Raw genomic sequence first — 21,453 nt, forward strand, 5'->3', positions numbered from 1 at the left:
CCTTCCATTTGCATAATCCAGACTTTTTTAATTTTTTACGGTTTTTGAGACAATAAATTGTGTTGCCATGACTTTCAGTTATGTAAAGCAAGACTTGTCATCGAGGGGTTTAATAGTACTGTGGTGTAGACTGCTGTAAAATTTTTAGTGCAGTAGCTAAACTGAGTGTAGTTTGTTCCACGTTAGTGTTGGTGCAGCTGAGATGATGCATATGATACATATCTACTGCTTTCTTATACAAGGATTTAGATGTAATCTATTTGCAACAACCAGAAGGATACAGTGATGGCACAGAATGAGCTCGAAAATCTAGGTGAAGTTTGTATGGACTTAAGCAAGTACTGAGATGCTAGAGAATAAATGCGTTTTAGGATTTCTCTTGTCAGCAGGTTTCAAGGCAAGTGATGCAGATTTCTTCTTATACATCAGAGAAGAAGGTGACACTGTTATTCGCTCTTTATGTAGATGGTGGGTTAGTTATGGTGAGTGAGCAGCAGGAAGCCAGGAGTTCATTGAAGAGTTGAAAATTAAATTCAAGATCATCATCAAACCAGCACTGTGCATCCTCAGACTCAAGATTTAATGATTTGATGATGGTGCAGTCTAGATAAGTCAGCAAACTTATGCAAGGAAGATTTTGGAGCAGTTCAGTTTTCAGGAGTGCAAACTTCTTTCAACATCTATTGTAAAGAAGCCAGATACATCACCTATGAACAACCAGTTGGAGCACTGATGTTTCTGCTGCTTGGAATGGGTCCCGATTTGACTTAAATGTATCAAACACTTCACTCAGCACCAGCATATGACGTAGTGAGATTAAAATGAATATTTTGGTATTTAGCTGATATATGTGACCTAGCCATAATCTACTGTCCAGTTTTAGCAATGGGCCACCAGACTGTTATGCTGATGTGGCCGGTGGGGGGTGCAACAAAACTGGTCAATATCTGGTGGCTTTATTGTACATGCAGATGGTGCTATCTCCTGGCTCACTCAAGATAGGTAATGACTGCCGTATCTACAGCTGAAGCAAAACTGGGAGATGCTATAGATGCTGCTAAGCAAATAAATTATCTGGTAGACAACAAAACAAATGCCAAGTAAAGGAACGAAATAAATTATAAATGTAATGGAGAAACAAACTGTTGAGATCCTACAAATACCAAGTAAATGAATGCAGGAAACAACAAATCTATCCGGAAAACAAACTATACAGATTGCACAAACCAATGAAATCACCAAAGAAACTATGAACCACTCAAATTTAACCAGCAAAGACCAGTCAGTATCCTAAAAGCAAACCTTCAAAAGCTATAAACAATCAAAATCGCCAAAGGAACTATAATTGATTGAAATCCAAAGAGAATAAAACATTTAAGAAACCTGATAACATCAGTCTTCTAACATCTGTGGTCAAAGATTACAGTCTAAAACACTTCATTGAAATCCAAATAGAAAACATTATTTAAGAATCCTGATAATATCACAATCGAATACACATTCTACATTCTGTGAAATATTTTCGTGAGCATACATTACATTGTTATGGAGTTTAGTGATGATTTTATCCTGAAGTAATATTTCTGCTTTTGTAAATTTATGTATGTACTTTCTTCATTTGTTTAAACAAATCAAAATGGGCACTGTGTAAAAGCTAATTTCCATATTTGAAACTGTGTTATAGCACCATTCCAGTTAAAGGGAACAGCTAATTGAAGATCCATCACAAACTCAACATCTGTGGTATGATTTGTCGTAACGGCTATTACTGCCATGATGAGCTAGTAACACAATATCTGAAATGCTTATTGTCATGTGTTCCGTGTAGCCACATGGTTAAAAATGTCATATTATGAAGTTGCATTAGGTATGAAGATAGTTCGCGTTCTGCTGCAGACTTTCTTCTGCCCCCCCCCCCCCCCCCCCCCCACCAGTCCCTCTTTGCATTTGTAAAAGATTCTGAGAGGTTCTTATTAAAAATTGAAATAGTTGCTATACTGCTGCTTACAAAATTTAGTTTTTTATTGCGTATCTGTTGGTTTTGAGGTTTTGGTTAGGCAGGAACTAACGGTAATACTGTTTAAATTGCTGTAATTTGTTTACAATGATGCATCTCACAAATATTTCATTTTTTATTACATGTGTGTTTATTTCTGTGGTTGCATCCTGGATTGCAGACCAAAATAAGCAGATGTCATGTAGGAATACGTGTGTGTGTGTGTGTGTGTGTGTGTGTGTGTGTGTGTGTGTGTGTGTTAATGCCACCTTGAGCCGTTAGAATTAGAGCACACTGATGACCAGTGTTTCATTATTTCCCACATGGATGTCAGTCAGCATGCATAGTTTCCCCAATGCAGAGCTGGCCGACATAGGTTTTGTATATGGGACTGCACAAGGAAATGGATTTGTTCTTCAAAGGATGTACAAGGAGTGATTCTCGGATAGGAATCGGCTGGATCGCCCAACATTCGAGCGTTTTCGTAGAGAGTTATGCACGAGTAGCTCATTTTGTTTCCAGTTGTGGAACTGGTGTTCTAAGATATTGCAAAACTCCTGTAATGAAAGAAATAATACTAAACAGAGTAGAGGATAATCCTTCGACAAGCTCGGGAGCTGTAGGACGTGTGCTGGGTGTTAGCCATCGAAGTATTTTGTGGATTTTACGTGAAGGTGGAATGTATCTGTATCATTTACAGAGAGTACAACCAGTGCCCCGTGATGATTATTTTCCATGTCTCCACCTGGCTCATTAATACCTATAGTGAACTACAGCCAATGAAACCTTCCCTACAGATCTTTTATTTACTAATGAGGCTACCTTTACACAGTTGTGTATTTTGAGCATCCCTAATTCTCGCCTGTGAGCACATGGTAACCCACATGTCACAACAGCACATGCCTACCAAGAAAAATTTTCCATTAATGTTTGGGAAGGCATAGTGCACAATAACTTAATAGGACTGTACATTCTATCTGTCATTTAACTGGCCACACATACATCATCTTCCTACAGGAGGTCTTATCAGAACTTGTGTCTGATGTTCTTCTAGCCATCTGCAGATGAATATGGTTCCAGCATGATGGAGCCCCAGTTCACTTCAGTCGAAAGTTCAGGAATCAGCTGGATGCTGTCTATGACCAGCTGTGGATAGGATGGGGTGATCCACTTCCCTGGCCACTGTGTTCTCCTAGTTTGACCTGTGTGGATTTTCTTGCAGGGTCATTTGAAAAGCCTGGTGTACAAGAGTCCTGTCTCATCTGAAGAAGAGCTAGTTGCCTGCGTGTCTGTTGTTGCTGGTCATGTGATCAAAATGCCTGACATCTTTCCTAATGTATGCCGATCCATGCGCCGTCGCTTTTAATTGTGTATCGCAGTTGGTTGCCACTGTTTCGAGCACCTCTCGAAAACTATGAATAAATTTCTGATGTTATTTGTCTTTACATGTATTTTCGGTTTCCTGTGATTCATACCACTGTACAAGCTAGCACTGTAATGTACCATTACCGCACACTTTATTTGTGTTCGAAATCTGCTTATTTAGGTTCCTTGTACCTGTCTTTACATTTTTGACACACAGTTTAGGACCACCCAGTGTATGTGATAGTCATGCATGTTTAGCTTGGTACCATCCTGTATGCAGATAACTTAACACCAGTAGAGCACTGTGAAACTAATGATGAGTTAATCCACTGTCTCGAGCAAACACTTGGGAAGGTAGAGACGTGGGTAAAAAATAACTGAAATTAAACGTGCAAAAACAGAAATTTCTCATTTCACCACAAAACAACCTGCACAATGTGTAAGAGAAACACACGACAGAGGGGTCCAGAAAAATTTACATTCTTTTTGACAGATAATATCTTTGAACCAAAATGACATACCATTGCAATTTTACACGGTAGAGTAGTCCATTGTTTTCTCAACAGAAATTAGCATGCATTTTCCAGCAGTTGGAAGTGCAGCAATGAATGAAGTAATATTTTCATTTGAGTAATGCAAACCCATATTGAAGTGGTACTGGACGTATGAAAACATGATGCAGGTACAACGGCAATGGCATGATGTGTACAGATCTAGGCTACCAACACGTATAATAATTTATCATATTCGGGATAAATTTGAAACTGACGATACTCTTCAGGTTGTGCATGAGGAAAGGTCTGGCTTACCAAAAGCATCAACAAATCCAGCTTCCAGAGCTGCTGCATTGCAAAATTTTACTAGACCGGCTGAGAAATCCATGAAGCACTGTGCACATGAAAGCAGGGTAAGCTGATAAAGCATAAAACAAAAATCTGAAGACTGCAAAGTGGAAAGTGCAAATTCCATGCTATGAATGAGGATGAACTGGATTGAAGGATGGAGTACTTAAAGTGGTTTGAAGGCGTGCTTTGCAAGGATGAACATTTTTGCATGGTTATCTGGTCTGATGAGGGACAATTCAAACAAAATGTTACTGTAAACTGCCAAAGCTGCATCTACCGGGCACCTGAAAATCCTCACATTCACTTGGACGAACATGTTAATCTCCACGATTCTCCTGCGTTCCGCTGCCCATGTACATTGTTCTCACAAGTACATCTTTCCACACTTGGCAGATTGAAGTCCGTTCATCGTTTACAGTACACTGTGGCTCACCTGAAATATAACCTTTTCACTATGTGTATATAACATCTAACTTTGCCTCTGTTACATCCTTTGCTATTCCTCCCCCGTCCTTATCCCAGTCCCCCTCTCTCTCCTTTCCTTCTCCTCTATGGTTCCCATGCCCTCACCTCTGGATGCTGCTAGCCCTACCCAGCCAGGGAAGTGTCCCCCTTCTTCGGCATCTGCCAGTGATAGGTCCCCCTCTTTGGACCCCTCCCTATGGTGCCTCCTAGACAGAAGGCCTGCAGTCAGTGTCTATTCGCTATGGAATTCTTTTCTAGGGAACAAAAGCACAAAACTTGAACACAGGTTTCAGACTACAGAAGAAGTTCATAAGAATAATAACTAAAAATAGCAGTCAAGCTCATTGTAAAGATCTTTTAAAAACTCTTGGAATTTTAACTACACCATGTGAGTAAGTTCACTGATCTGTTGTATACATCAAGAATAACATTGATTGTTACTGCACAAACAGCTCTGTCTCACATTTATCAAGAATCAATAAACATAAAACAGAAACCAGTTTTTTTTCTTTTTTTTTCTTTTTTTGGTAACTGTAAAATAAATTGCCCAAGGAAATTTAAGAGATTACAAAACAAACTTATTTAAAAAGGCACTTAAAAGTACCTATTGAGGAATATATTCTGTACAGTGAACGTTACTTTTAATAACAGAGTATGAGTTTGGTAAGAAATGTAATGCTTTAACAATAATAAAACACATATCATTTCCATAACATTTTCTCACTGTGTTTTTTTTCTTTCTTTTCTGAAAAACTTACTCCCAAAACTATGCAGTGCATAAAACTAACACCTTATTCTTGTTCTGATCTCAACATCTCACTCACTATGCTCAGTTTTTAAGGCTAGCAAATGGGAAGTTTCGGCACACAAAATGGGAACCAACCATCATCGCTATGGTCCTCGCGTCAGCTGATTTTGTAGTGTTACATAGTGAAACAGTGTGTGTGTGTGTGTGTGTGTGTGTGTGTGTGTGTGTGTGTGTGTGTGCGCGCGCGGTGAATGGGGGTGAGAAATGAATGACTAGTATAGCAATAGTTTTTTTACATTTTAAATAATTTCTTTGCAAAATGGTATTGTGCACAAACGATAAAATGATTGAAGTAGCACAAATGTCTGTGTATATGAATTACACTATTTTTGTTATTCATAAATTGTAATACCATGCCGTGTCCAATATCCTTGTAAAAGTGATCTACAGATGAATAAAAACAACAGTGGGCAGCTGTGATATAATAATAAATTGTAGACTCAAATAAAACAAAAGTAAATAACTATACTCCTGTTACATGTAAGTGGAGAAAATGACTACAGTCATAAAATATGCATTTTAAAACGTTATTCATGGATCGCAGTTCTTTGATCATCATGTCATTGAAATAGGATGAATTTTGTTACCAAAAGTAGATAAAAGTACTAATAAAAGAAATAGTTCACATCTTGCTGTAAAACCCAAAAGTCTTGTGCTGCTCAGTGGCAGGAACACACATAATATTGTTATTAGTCTAATATGATCATACACTGTGTTATCACTTTATGAAAGGAAACAGTATTTTTGTTCTCTGTCTGTGTTCTACTGGAGCAGTTAAATTATTCAGGATTATATCCATTGAGTATGTGGAGTACTAGTGGACTGAAATACTCGTAAAATAATACTGTGATATGAGCAATTGCTTTAGTTTGGTATTCTTTTCGTATGGGATATTGCCAGGCACACCTCCTTCAACACCGAAATTCTGATCGAGTTGAAGGACTCAGTCATTCCAAGAGTTCGAAGAAGTTTTCAAGACCTGTTCAGTCTTTTTGTATCACCTCTCACTCAAATAATTTTACTACTTTCCACGGTGTTGTTGCATTAATTAACTTTTTTTTCCTTTCCAGAGTACTGATATAGCTTTGTTCCTGCCTAAAAAGAAAGCAGTAATTAAATTACTTTCTGTTACTCTTAGGAGGGGCCTATTCAGCATGTGACAGTTTCTCCTGATGAGCAGCTGTTTGCATTTGCCACTGTTAAGGGAGCAGTGTGTATGCTTGAGCGGAACCATGTAGCTGGATCACGTCATTTGCACAAGTCATCTGAACATGTTGGTACTGAAGTTACTGCCTTGTGTTGGGGTGCTCAAAATGAGCTGTACATTGGAGATGCCTTGGGGCGAGTGTCAGTACTCAGTGCACCCGTGCTGGTAAGTGTTCAGAGGTTTTTGAGACATAATATAATCATCACTTCGCTAATATCATAGTGAAATCCATTGAAACTTCAAAATTTTACAACTGGTGGTGTCATGGTTATGCCTACCAATAACTAACCTACGCCCAGTCATAAAATGTCAAAGTAAATGACTGTTCTACACTAAGTTCTCTACGATTGCATGATGTCTCGGTTTTGGCTGTTTCTTCCTTGAAGTACTTGGTACAGCACAAGATTACTGCAGTGTGGCATTTTTTGGTTGGCACAACTCTCTTCAGTTCTATCCAGTGCTATTTACCCTTCACTATTTTTTTGTGATATGAAGGATGTTTACAGGTCCAGTGGATGTTTACACAAAAAGAAAGTCTAGAGGTCTATCATGGAAAAAACCCTTAAAAATGAGCAGGAATAACAGAAGAGAGGATGAAAAGTCTCAAGATCTGTCATGCAGTTGCATAAGTGAATGGTATTGCAAATTTAATATGAAATGATTTTACAGTATCATGCAGAAAGAAATTAAAGATGTTGTTGACAATGAAAGAGCAAAAATTTACGACAGATGGGATTTATTGTTCTGTACATCAAGAAGTACTTTGTGTTAATTTGCAGGCATGCAATAAGTGAAGAAAATGGTGGTATTATTGTAAAATTTCTGAAGTTGCACCCGCTATTCCACTGTCAGTTGGAACAGTTTGGTGGAACTGAACAGAGTATGGAGACTTATATATTACTTTAAAGTACATTGATTAAGTTGTAGGGCATGTCTGGAGTGATTTTTTGATTTAAAACTTGCTGTTGTTGAATTTATTTAGGAAAAAGGAGTGCAAGAACAAAAATTAGAACATCCGGAATGGACTGCGACCTTGCATTTTAAGTCTGTGACAGCACACGGCCACAGTAAGACATTGCAAGGTGAAAAAAAAAAAAATAAATAAACTTATTTCTGATTTGATGGGGCTCCATTTAAAAAGAAATCATGTTCTGGAATTGACAAATTCTGAGAAACACAGTCCCGTTCCGTAAGCTCACTGCCGTTAAAGGAAACGTGAGATTTGAAGAATTCATAGGGGGCTGGGAAGCATTATAAGCATATATACCTAAACGTTTTGAAGACACTGTCAGATTTATATCTGTTGTCTAGCTGTTTTCAAATCCACTTGCTGTTTCATTTGGAAGCACCCCTGTGCATGTGCAGAAGTAACTGATTGATGTGCAAGGTAATTTCTGTTTTTATGAAAACTGCTTTTGCATCAAAACTGTGCTGGACATCTACATTGCGTTCCTCAGGTAGAGTTTCACTTTCCCATAATGAGGTTGCAAAAGTGTTTAAGTGTTTCAATCGACATAATTGTGTGAAGGACCTTTTTTCAATTATGAAACTAAGTGTGTTACTGTTACGTGGCAACTTGAGTGTGAAAATCTGTGAAATTGTCTGTGCCTATCCTTATGGCTACAGTTTGTACTGGATAAAAATTATATTATGTCTTCAGCATGCCAAAAGTAATTAAAGAATACTGAAAATCTGTTTTCTTTGTGATATATGTTGTTGAGAAAGATGAAATATAGAACAGAGTAGTACCCAGTGAGACTGCATTGCCGTTTAAATGCTGTGCCTTTGCAGTTTCTCCATCTTCACCCTCCTTACACTCAGACAGCGGGCCACGGTGTTAGGGGATATGTGCAGTGAGGCTGTGTAATATGGCTCTGTTGCCAAGGTATGGCCCCCAAGACAAATTCTTGGACGGCCATGTTTTAGGATGTTGTTATTAAATAACCAAACAATGGAAAGTCCAACAACGTGGATAGTACGACAACGAAAATAATCAATTTCTGACAATGTAATGTAATTGCATTGATAAAAAATCTGCTCACCAAGTGGCAGCAGGAGCACGCGCTCACACACACACACACACACACACACACACACACACACACACAGAGTCTTATCCGGTGCTGTCCCCAACAATCAGTCTTTCCGTCTCATCCCATCTGGTAAGTCTCCTCTGAGCAAGGATTCTGGGTGTCTTTTCTGAACTCTACTCAGTTTTCTAAACCTCCCCAGTCTTCTTCCTTCACACCTCTTCCTTCCCCTTCAATCCTTCTGCCAGGAGGAGGAGTCACTGGCTCCTAAAGCTCTCCTGCCATTTTGTGAGTAGATTTTTTTTTTTCTTGTCTAATAACAATATGGATAGGACAGATCACTACCACACAGAGATTGCATTTATTCACAGACAAGCAGAATGAAGAATACTGGTAAAATATAAAGCTTTCAGACAAAGTTGTTCTTCTGAAGCAAAAAACTTACATACCCATTCTTACAAGCACAACTCGCACACTTACAGCCACTGTATCCAGGAGCTGGACCCCGACTGTGACTGCATCTGATGGCGAGTGACAATCTGCTGGGGTGGGTGGTGGAGGCAAGGAGGAAGCATCGGATGTGGAGGGGGAAGGCTAGTAGGGTAGGGGTGGGGGAAGGCGCTGTGTTGCCTGTTAAGTGTGCAGGTGCAGAGACATGGTGGGTACAGAGACCCATTCCATGCTAGAACCTGAAAGTACTACATTGCGGCAGATTCTGTGCACCACTTCATTCTGTTGGCTTTTGTTCGTATGTGTATCTGCCACCCTTTGACAAGTAAAAGTTTAATGATCATCATTTGCTCATTATTTCATTTCGGGGTTCTCCGACACTGCTATTGGGTGCTCAAAGCATGGAAAAAGCTCTCCTGAACTTCTGAACTGTGGCTTAATTGGTGTGTTTCAGTGGCAATTATAGCTATGTCAAGAACCACATGAGGTGATGTAGCCCTCTTGCTATTGGTCCACTGTTCAGGTAGGTGATGGAGCTGTTCTCGTGTGGGACATATTGACAGCAAATGAGTAAACACTAAACCAATTTGGTTCAAAAAGGTGTCTACTGTCCCCTCTTATTATACATTTTATGGAGAGTAACTGCATCCAGTTTTTTTCCTTCATACATTGTTATTTGTACAAACAGTAATATCTGTGCTTGTCATTTTTTATTTAGAGAACAGAAAAAGTGCATCTCTCACATCTTTCCACTACAAACAAAGGAAGTGATTTGTACGCAGATGTACACTTGTGTTTTCTGTTTCTTTGAAACCACTTTCCTTCCACTATTCTTTATGATTGGGTATGCACGCTCTAACAACTTCGATTTTTAATTTGTCACAGATCTGTAAAATTTATCAATGTGAGTAGCGTGACCTCTTTCAAATGAGGCAAGCATGTTCCTACAACTTTGATTTTAATTTGCCACAGAAAATCAAACACTTTTGGAGAATTGAAAAATCTAACAATGAAAAGTACATGAAATTTTTCAAATAATTAGAAAACAGGCTGTGGAAGAATGTTGTTTACAGAATCGTCTTGTGATCCATACCACTGTAACTCCAAAGACAAGAACACAGTCAGTCTCAGAATCGTAAACATTAAATATTTTTAGTCCATATTTATCAGGTTTGTCTACATAAACACAAAATGTCAACCATCCACCAAATCCACATATGCCATTGCGAAGTTTGCAGGTGGTTAAAAGGGTTTTTTGTAAGAGTTCTTCTAATAAATCGTCAGAAATATGTCTGATTTTATGGTTGGTACCATGCTGATGTTGGCCTCTACATATTAAAATGCAGATTTTACTATGTGACCTTCAACATATTTATGCTCGCTACGGATTCTGTGTAAGAGTTTGAGACGAAGTTGTTGGTAGAACAGTAATCTGTCGGTTTTAGTTTCTTCATGAGAAACGCGGATAGTTATGACAAAAACCAAATACATTTTCTTTAGCTTCGCAGTTACCCATAAAAACTAAACACTCTCAGATTGTAGAATGTGTCTGTCTTCAGTTTTTCATAAAGTGTCTTTGCATTCCAGTTTGTGCATTTCATGACAGAATGAAGAAAAACATTGAAAACACTCAATGGAGTGGAGCTTCCATCAACTACCACTTTTACTCCACTACTTTCTAAAAACTGTGGCACAACAGGTTGTTGGTCAGTGAATGTCCAGCCTAATGCTGCATCAATCATCTCATATTGATATGTTTACCATCTCTGTGTTGGAGATGCAGACAACTATGCTGCAGCAATGTACTTCATTGAGTGAAGATTGTCAGAACCGTTGCAAGAGCGTCATCAGACTCCTCTCTAAAATGATGAGACAATTTAAATGATGAAACTGTAACAGCGGTGGTGGCGGCAGAAGCAGCAGCAGCAGTATCAATAGGACTAATAAGGGTGGTGAAAATAATCAAGCAGCACTGTACCAGATTCTGAATGTTCCTCATACTATTCACACACAGGTACTTCTCTCTGTGTTCCAGAATCCTTCAATTCTTTCGTTAAAGTATCAGAAATTTCCTGCTCACTCAGCAGATGTGACATATTTGTGAGAAGAATGAAAAATAATGAAAGAAACTAGTGAGTACACACGTAGATCTCAGAAATATACACACACACCACAATTACACAATAGCATTGTGACCTGTTATACATTTATAGTTATTTCTTTTGAAGTAATCGTAAAAACTAGATATGAAGGGCAGCAACTGACAAAGGGTCAGGTAGACATTCGTGACCTGAAAGCTATAATTTGGTGCAGTCCTTTGAAAACAGTGGTATGGCCTGAGCTGTGCTTGAGCTTGGTCACCAGAGAGTAGAGTCAAAATCACATTTTATCTAATGGTGCTCAAAAGCACCATACAGGGGTTTTATCTTCTATGGCACTCAGCTGTGTAGGCTGCCTTACTCCATTCAGCATGGTAGCATCTTAAGATTAATATGCACCCATCACCAAAGTACAGAAAACAAGGCATTTCCACAAACAATGTATTTTATCACTTGGCTAGTCACTGAGGTCCAAATGTTTTCTCTAAAATAGAGACTGACACACACAGAGTTGAACTATCAACACAGGTATATTTTTCCAGAACCACAACACCAATATATGCTCAGCTATATGGTCAGAAGCAGACATAAAACAAGATGGCAATCATTTCATGTTGGGATGACATTGGATAGTTCAGCATATATTTGTCACTGTACACTGAGGTAACAAAAGTCACGGGACAGTGATATGCACATATACAGATGGCGGCAGTATTGCATACACAAGGTATATAAAAGGGCAGTGCATTGGCAGAGCTGCCATTTGTATTCAGGTGATTCATGTGAAAAAGTTTCTGATGTGATTATGGCCACACAATGGGAATTAAGACTTTGAATGCTGAATGGAGCTAGACACACGGGACATTTCATTTTGGAAATCATTAGGTAATCTAATATTCAGAGATCCACAGTGTCAAGAGTATGCTGAGAATACCAAATTTAAGGCCTTACCTCTGACCACACACAACGCAGTGGCCGACGGCCTTAACTTAATGACTGAGAGCAGCGGTGTTTGTGTGGAATTGTCAGTGCTAACAGACAAGCACCATTGCATGAAATAACCACAGAAATCAATGTGGAATGTACGATGAACATATGTGAGGACAGTGTTGAAATTTGGTGTTAATGGGCAGATGACCAATGTGATTTCCTTTTATAACAGCATAACATTGCTTGTGCCCTCTCCTGGACTTGTGAGCAAACCGGTTGGACCCTAGATAACAGGAAAACTGTGGCCTGGTCGGATGAGTCCCAATTTCAGTTGGTAAGAGCTGACGGTAGGGTTAGAGTATGGCACAGACCCCACAAAGCCATGGACCCAGCTTGTCAACAAGGTACTGTGCTAGATGATGATGGCTCCACAGTGCTGTTGGCTGCAATTACATGGAATGGACTGTGTCCTATGGTCCAACTGCATGGGCCATTTGGCTACTTGGAGACCATTTGCAGCCATTCAGGCACTTGCAGGTTTCCAAACAATCGTGGAATTTTTATGAATGACAATGCACCATCTCACCAGGCGTCAATTGTTCACGATTGCTTTGAAGAGTATCCTGGACAATTTGTGCGAATGATTTTGCCACCCATCGAACACTTGTGGGACGTAATCGAGAAATCAGTTCATGCACAAAATCCCATGCCAGCAACAGTCTCGCAATTGTGGATGGCTGTAGAGGCAGCTTAGCTCAATATTTCTGCAGGAGACTTCCAAAGACTTGTTGAATCCATGCCACATTGAGTGCTGGACTATGCCAGGCAAAATGAGTTCAAACATGATATTAGGAGGTATCCCATGGACTTGTCTCCTCAGTGTATATACTGCCATCTGTTGGTTCCACACTAGTATCACCACCACACCCTATATAAGCTGAAGGTCACAAATCTGTTTCATGGGAACCACTCACTCAGTCCTGCATATGAGCTAGTGTGTTGATAATAAGCCCTTTTATGTCATTGATGCATGCTAGTACTTTTTATTTCATTTCAACTTATTTCAACAACACCTACTTACTCATTTATTGGCATGCAGTGTTCTCATATAAAAAAAAGGAGTTTGGATTCATTGCGACCGTTTGTTTTTGATGTTGTAATTTGCATAGACATTAGTAAAGGTACCATATCATTTTTCTCAGTTTGGTGTTCTGGACCTTCAGTTTCCATTGCTAGGATTTAACAGTAACAGTGAGGCCACTGAAAGCTAATTGTGATAACTAAGAACATACATAACTAGTTTTAAGGTTTGAATCCGTTGCCAACTTTAGTGTACTGTTATCCATTTCTTGGTAATGCTCTACATAACTTCTATAGGCTTCTTGTAAGTATCACATAAAATCAATCTTTCTTTCCCTCTCCTGTCCTTGGTTCGTCTGTGTCTTGTACATGCGATTCTTGTGGCGTCCATTGAACCCTCCAACATCTGGTTTTTCATATGCTTTCCATGCTTATTTGATGTTTCTGTTAAATCCCCATAGCCATTTTGATTTTGTTATTGTTGTTGAAATGTATCTAATGTGTTCTATTCCTTATTTTTTAGAATGTTATGTTTCAATGATGCTTTCTTTTCTCTCTCTCTCTCTCTCTCTCTCTCTCTCTCTCTCTCTCTCTCTCTCTCTCTCTCCCCCCCCCCCCCCCCCCCCCTCCTCCCCCCACTTGCCTTATAAAAACTCCTATAACGTGTTCTTATTCAGAATTTCTTCTCCTTTACATGAGACAATTTGTCATTGTTTACTACTACTGTTTTCCCAATGTTTATTGCTATCTAATTGACTACTTCTTAAATATAATGGATGGTTTATTGCTAGTTGCCTCAGCTTTATGGCCCTACTGTGTTGGGATGCCGCGACAGGTCTGCTGGCAGAGATGCCAGACAGAAGCATGGGACGCAATGGAACCTCCCTCAACTGGCATCTACTTAAGTGTGGGAGCTCTGTCGGCAGAGTGGCCGCTACAGGTGTGCCATCCTGGCTGCTGCTGTACCAGAGTGCCAACAAACCTACCATGTGATGGCTGCTGCTCACTCGTATCTAGTTTTTTTCTTTTTTGGGAGGGGGGGGGGGGGGGGGAGAGGAGGGGGGGGGGGCGGCCACTGTAGATAGTTTTGACACAAACTCTGTTATCTGCGAGATTCAGATGAGATCAGCAACTTAATACACTCCATGTTAGGACTACTCGGAAAGTGAATTTGAAAAACACTGGGAAGTGAGAGTCATAAATGAAGCCCTGTTTGAAGAATAAGCCCCACTACATTAGTCACATTCAGCTACTTATAGTAACGCCCCTTTTGGACTGTGGCCAGCTGGAGATGGTGGAAATTATGGATCCTCAATTTCCTCACAGCCTGTTCCTGATGCTCCACTCCGATCACAAGAACTTTACACCACAGTCAAAGTACATTTACTATCCAGGCTATGTAAGTTTTCCTCAAAACCTACTTCCAGGCTGCAATAGCACAGCTACATCTCCTGCTGCAGCAAATGATGCTGGTGGTCCCAATACATCATACATGCTAGAATTATTTCAAGAAAAACATACATAAACAAATGAGACACGTTTCTGACTTCTTGTCAAAAACATTTGTAAATTGAATTTCAGTCTATAACAACGTACTTTTCAAATAAAAACTGAAAATCACTTCTATGTGTGTTTTACTGTTACAACTAAAACTGTAAATATTACTGCAGACAACAAATAATTAGCGGTGACCGGACCAACAGCAGCAACAATGGCAGACGCGAGTGGCGGAGGCGCTGTCAGTGGAGTCGTGGGCTGAGGCGGCGGAAGCCGCGAAGCCTTCAGTTCTGCTGGAAAACAACCAGCGGCAGAAAACAGAGGACGACGCAAACGGATCTGGTTCTGGTGTCACTTGACAGTGCCGGAGGGACCAGAAATGACAAATAAGGTGCGGCCAAGATGGTGAAGAATGCGCCCCTGCTCTCAGCACTGCCTGCAATAGAAAACGCGATTGAACACCAAATCATGTGGCGCCAAGCCAGAATGAGGCAAAGCCGCAGGAGCACGCGGCAGTGGGTGCAATAGCTGCAGGAGCAACCAATGGGCACGGCTATGTAGCATTTCCGCTGGGGAACGGGTGCCGCACGGCTGAGAGCTATAGGAAGCAAGGAAAGTCCAGAGTGTGCGCTTGCAAGCATGCTTTGTGCACTACTTGCTCATCTTCAACTTAAACGTACACACAAAGCGTTCAGCCTCGCCGTTCGACTGGCGGTGGAACGGGACTGAGGTCAGATGGCGAATGCCGTTAGCAGCACAGAGCGCTTCAAACTCTGAGGACACGAATTGGGGGCCATTGTCAGAGACAATAACTTCAGGAAGGCTCTCAATACAAAAACTAGACGTCAAAGCCTGAACAGTACTCGCAGGTGTAGTAGGCACAGTAAAAGGAAAGTTGCTGTACACATCAATAACTATCAACCAGTGGGTGTCCCAGAAAGGACCCGCAAAATCAATATGGACGCACTGCCAAGGCACAGTAGGAGTCGGCCACACAAAGAAGTGGATTGATGCTCTGCACAAGAGCGACAATTAGCAAGCAAATTCTCAGTATGTTTATCAATGTTGACCCAAGTGTAGTGACGAAGCGCTAATTGCTTCGTCTGTACTATACTCCAATGACCAGCGTGCAGCAATCGGAGGATTTCCGACTGCAACAAACGAGGTACAACCACACGAGACTGATCATTGTCAGTTCGTGGTGTACAGACAAGTTGTGGTGTTGCGCAAATTAGCGTCAAACAAGTGAATCACGAATCTACATAGCAGATGGAGGCCATTCAGCTAATTCCTTATCCTGCTAATCAATAAACACGCATGACAATTTGGAAGAACCAAACACTGCGTCAGGACCGATAGGTAGATGAGACAAAGCATCAGCATTGTTATGCTGGGCCGTAAGCCGAAACAAAATTTCGTAATTGTAGTTTTACAAAAAAAAAACCAACGTTGCAACTTTTGTGCCGTGTGGGCTGGAACTGGCTTTGATGGGGGAAACGACGACGTCAAAGGCTTATGGTCGGTGACCAAAAGAACTTGCGACCGTACAAAAAATCGTGAAACTTTGTCACTCCATAGACAATAGCTGAAGCTTCTTTCTCAATTTGAGAATAGTTTTGCTGGGCGGAACTGAGCAACTTAGACGCAAAAGCAATCGGGCGATCGACAGAATTAATGCGGTGCAAGAGAACCACTCCGATGCCATGAGACGATGCATTGACAGCCAAAACAACCGGTTTGGAGGGATTGAAAGGAATCAAACAGCGATCACTCAACAAAGCAGATTTGAGCTTGTGGAAAGCAGCGTCACATTCCATAGACCAAACAAAAGAAACACTCTTACGCCTAAGGAGATGCAAAGGCGCTGCAATCTGCACTGCATTTGGTATAAACCGAATATAATATGTAATTTTGCAACACAGACTGAAGTTCTTTCAAGTCCCTAATCACACTGAGATGTGACAGTGAGGGGTGGATACCCTGTCCGTTAATCATATGTCCTAAATACTGAATCTCAGTTTGAAAAAATTTGCACTTGTCTCTGTTGCACTTTAGTCCTGCCTGCAAAAGTACAGTAAATAAGGCACGCAAATTCTGCTAATGTTCTTCATGGGTGCAACCTGATACAACTATATTGTTCAGATAATTGGAACAACCAGGGACAGTGTCACACAACTGTTGCAAATAGGACTGAAATATAGCAGGAGCCGAAGCACAACCGTACAGAAGGTGACGAAACTTGAACAATCCAAGGTGGGTATTGATTACAAAATAGTGCTGTGACTGTTCGTCGAGCGGAATCTGAAAGTATATGTCCCGCAATTCAATCATGGAAAAGAATTTTCCCACACCAAGCATATCAAAAATGTCTTTAGGACGCGGTAAGGGAAACGTAGCTACCACTTTCTGGGGATTTACTGTAGACTTAGTCAGCACAAATACGGAGACGACCGTTTGGTTTCTTCACACACACTATAGGTGAAGCCCATGGCGAAGCAGAAACAGGTGCAATGACACCACTGTCTTGCAAATACATAAGTTCAGCTGCTACAGCATCACGCAGTGCGCGCCGGAAAATAGACATGGCATTGTCTTTAACTACAACATCCACTGCAAAGTCTGTGGCACAACCAAGGCCATCAGAAGAGAGTTCAGCAAAATCATCGCACAGTGTGGCAACACTGTCTGCATGGTCACTAGTGTTGATGCAAAGTACATTGTCCTGAATTGCGAGGCCAAAAAGTTCAAATGCGTCCGTGCCAAAAATGTTTGTAGCATCACTAGAGCGGATTTCCTGTCCAAATAATGCAGTCAGTGTGGAATTCGAAAGACGAAGCGGGACCAAACCAAGCAAGTCATACGTTGATTGGTTTGGTAAAGAAACTGACACACCAGTGTCCAGTTGCATGGGAACAGAACGTCCACAAATGTTCAAAGTCACAAAAAGTTTTCTCGCACCGTGTTGAATGTGAGAGGAAGTGTCTGGCGAAACGTGAGTCACACGGAGAGCAGTAGAAGCATGTGAAGCAGAGGGCTTTGAATAAATGGCATTAATGTGCATAGGCTGATGTGAATCATGAGCACTTGCGTGAAATTTGAATCCCGTTACATGGGTGCTTAATCAAAAAGTTTATTTTTTAAATTAGAAGAATGTCTGTAGCCCAGGGAAAGGCTACTAATGTAATGTCGGGGGAAGGGGGAGGGTAGTAGGCTGGAGGCCAGATCTGCATTTCTTGCATGGAAAAATGTTCTTAAACCAGCCCTGAACATTTTTCTGGGAGAGACCATTTCCCCCACCACAAATGTTGCTTGCTCTTCCAGTTATAGACAGACTATACTAACTGCATGGTTTTGAGTTTTATTCTTTCTCCATCATCCCTTGTCTTATCCAATACAATGTTTCTGCTGAAAAGAAAGCTTCATACTGGAAATGACAATAAGTATCTTCTTATTGGTTCTACATTTTTAATGTGCATTACTGATGCTTATGATAGGGCTGGTACTTTCAGTATTGTTAATTTAACTATATATTGATAAATGCCTGGGAGGAGTCTGTTGCCAGGTGTTGATAGAATGCATATTATTTTGTTGTATGATTGTTTTTATTTCGTAGTAAAAATCAATCATTGTTGTATCTCATATGATACTGAGTACTGAGCTCCTAGTTACATCTTCTGAATCTTTCATCGTCTGTGAAATGCCTGTTTTGTAATCTGCTACGGAAAGTGATTATAGTAATGTTTATTTATACACAGAAACAGTGTTTTTTTGTGCTGTAAGTATTAAATGTAACACTATTGTTATTTGCAGGGGAAGAATGTTTTTAGCACACCATCATTCCAGCTTATGCAGCTTGATTCACGTGTGGTACAAATGGATGGACAGGATGGACTTCTGTTGGTGTCAACACTCACACGATCATTTATCTGTGATACAATTAGAGAACAATATAGGCAGATAGGGCAGAAGCTTCGGGAAGGGGAATTTGGAGGCTGCTTTGCAAAGCATGTTGAAGATAGGCAACCACATATGTTTTGTGCTCGACCTGGATCACGTATTTGGGAAGCTGCATCAGATGGAACTGTTCTGAGCACACATCAGTTCAAACTTGCTCTTGCTGTACCTCCAGAACCAGTTATAAGTTATTCTAGTCAGAATTTGCCAGTCAGTTTAGAAGGTTCCAGTGTCTGTTGGAATCAGCAGTCATTTAATTTTGCTAAGCTGCTCACTTTATCTGATAGTTTTCTCTTTACTTTCAAAAGTGATGGACTTTACATTTTTGATCCGTATACAGCCAGGGTGATTCTGTGGAATAACAGCTTTACTGATATTGTGGATGCTGGCACAGTAGACAATAGCATTTACGTTTGGACGGCCACAGGGAAAATGCATGTACTTACACTTCATCCATTGGAGAAATTCTTGTTACTACTGTACTTTCGTAAACAGTATACATTATGTGGCCTAATGTGTAAACTTCATGAGAAATGGTTATTGGAAGCAATAAACACGTCTCCGAAACTGTGTGTGTTAGCAGATCTTACAGAAAAGTTGGAACTTGATCAAGATTTAGTCCTGTCACTATCACCACTTCTCAAAGAATTGTCAAAACATGCTGAACAGAAACAGATAGCTCAGCGTCTTGATTCAGGAATTTTCATTGTCGGTAATGATTACTTTCTGTGCAATGAGAACAACACTGTTTCCGAAATCCCTAATGTAAGAAGAACAGAACATCTCAAAGATAAATCAAGATCACTAAGTCTCTCCCCTGAAAGAAACAGTGCACACAAATTAGAAACAGTTAATGAACTTGAGAACAGCAAAAGATGTGTCAGTCACAGTTCTCTGCCAGATGTGACAAATAGTTTGATTGATCAGCAACGTCCTTTTGTTGATAACAACATGAATAAATGGATAACAGAAGAAAGTTGTGGAAATTATGTGGACCCTGATAGCAAATGTAGTGATGATTTTCAAACATCTGCTGTACCATCCCAGGAAGCAGTTCAAGCACTGAGAGAAATAGGACAATCAGTTACATGGACAATTACCAACAGTACAAAGTCTCTGAAACAGAAGTGGCAGTTTCTGGAAGACAAGGTCAAGAATTTCGCTCAAGAAAACTCTTCTCAGCCATCTGAAGCTTTGTCTGATTGTCAGTTAACTGAAGATAATTCTCTTGTTAATTCAGAAAGAGCATACGAAAAACAAAGTGTCTTGGAGCATCCAAATTTGAATGTGTCTGATTTAATTAACATCTGTGATGAATATCGTAGAATGGATATTGCTGATACGGAATCACTAAGAATGAATTTTTGTAGTAGTGTCATAGCAATTTCTTGTAAATATAACCATTATATAAACAGAAGGAATACTAAACTAGATTGTAGCAAAGGTGACAGTTCACATTTTAAAGATGAAAGTGAACATTTGGATGAAAGTGTTGATTCTTTGGTAGTGGGAACAGCCTTTCCATTTCACCACTACTTTTCTCCAGAGAGACTTGAAACTATGAAACTCTTAGTTCATGATGTTTTGAAGCATAAATCTCTAGTCAAACACTTAAAAGACTTCTTATATGATATAGAACTGCCAGAAAGCTCTCTAAAAGACTACTTTACTGTTATTTCACAAGATAGTTTAAAATTAGATGTTGCTATTGGTAGATTTTTGTCATTGTGTTCAGAAATAATTGAGCCTGAGACCGTTCTTGATGATTTAAGGAAACTGGAAGTGCCTTGTTACTTTACCTCTCTTTCTGTGTTACTAAATATAGTCCAGACAGGTGCTTCAAATTTTCTTGGTCCTAGAAGTATAGAGAAGAGTGACAGTAGCAATGGTTGGTCAGAATTGCTGCTACTTAATGCTCTGTTCATTACAATGCAAATGGGTCAGACCGAAATGTACAATTCAGTTCGAAAGGAAATGTATGTAAAGGATATTTGTTATTTAGCCATAAAGTTGGAGCAATATATGGTGAAACATGGTGAAAGTGAACAATCTGCAAAACGTCACTGCCATTTTCTCTTCCTCTCTTGTGTTGTTAAATTGCCTAACTTCAGAAACACTGTACTGGATTCGGTACATGACAGCTTCCTTGCAAATTTCATCACCACAGCTTTAGAATCAGTGAACCAGGATTGTGGAAAGACATGCAAGTGTGGATATCCTCTGGAAACACCGAGTAGTGAGAAAGTTAAATTTATTGAAATAGGTACAATTGTTTTAGATTACTTTCAGAGGACTGATCATGAGCGAGCATTACTTCTGTGCAAACAGATTCCTCATTTATGGTTTAATATGTTACATAAGAAGTGTGATAGGTCAGATACAGACTTAAAATTGATTGTGCAGTTGGGCAGTATACAAGATTTAGAAGAATATCTGTCTGAAGCAGATGTAAGTTTCTGGAATCATGTTTTATCTCTGGTGTTTACTTTTCGCTCTGGTATTTGCCTGGGCTGTAGCTACCCGTTTACGGTAGAAAAGGATTTCCATGGTTCACTGTCTCTCTCTTTGTTGGGTGCTTTGATTGTCAAAAGCCTGGGCCCTCATGGAGCAACCTCTCTCTTCAAGAAGCATAGTCCACAGATTCAGCCTGGTGAACTTGATGCAAAGTAAGTGCAGTACAGTATTAATTAATTAATTTAATAAAATACTTTATTCTAGAATGTTGTA

General features: G+C 40.0%; 1 protein-coding gene across 3 annotated transcripts in view; it reads left to right on the plus strand.

Annotated features, from left to right (window-relative positions):
- Positions 1-21,453, plus strand: part of LOC124623203 (Hermansky-Pudlak syndrome 5 protein homolog) — a 93,210-nt gene that overhangs the window by 32,332 nt on the left and 39,425 nt on the right. For all 3 annotated transcript variants that reach the window (XM_047149020.1, XM_047149019.1, XM_047149021.1), the window contains exons 4-5: positions 6,618-6,851; positions 18,583-21,392. In XM_047149020.1, coding sequence (XP_047004976.1) covers positions 6,618-6,851; positions 18,583-21,392 — 3,044 coding nt within the window. The remainder of the gene's footprint in view (positions 1-6,617; positions 6,852-18,582; positions 21,393-21,453) is intronic.

Source organism: Schistocerca americana, chromosome 7, assembly GCF_021461395.2.
Source record: "Schistocerca americana isolate TAMUIC-IGC-003095 chromosome 7, iqSchAmer2.1, whole genome shotgun sequence".
Classification (NCBI taxonomy): Eukaryota; Metazoa; Arthropoda; class Insecta; order Orthoptera; family Acrididae; genus Schistocerca; species Schistocerca americana.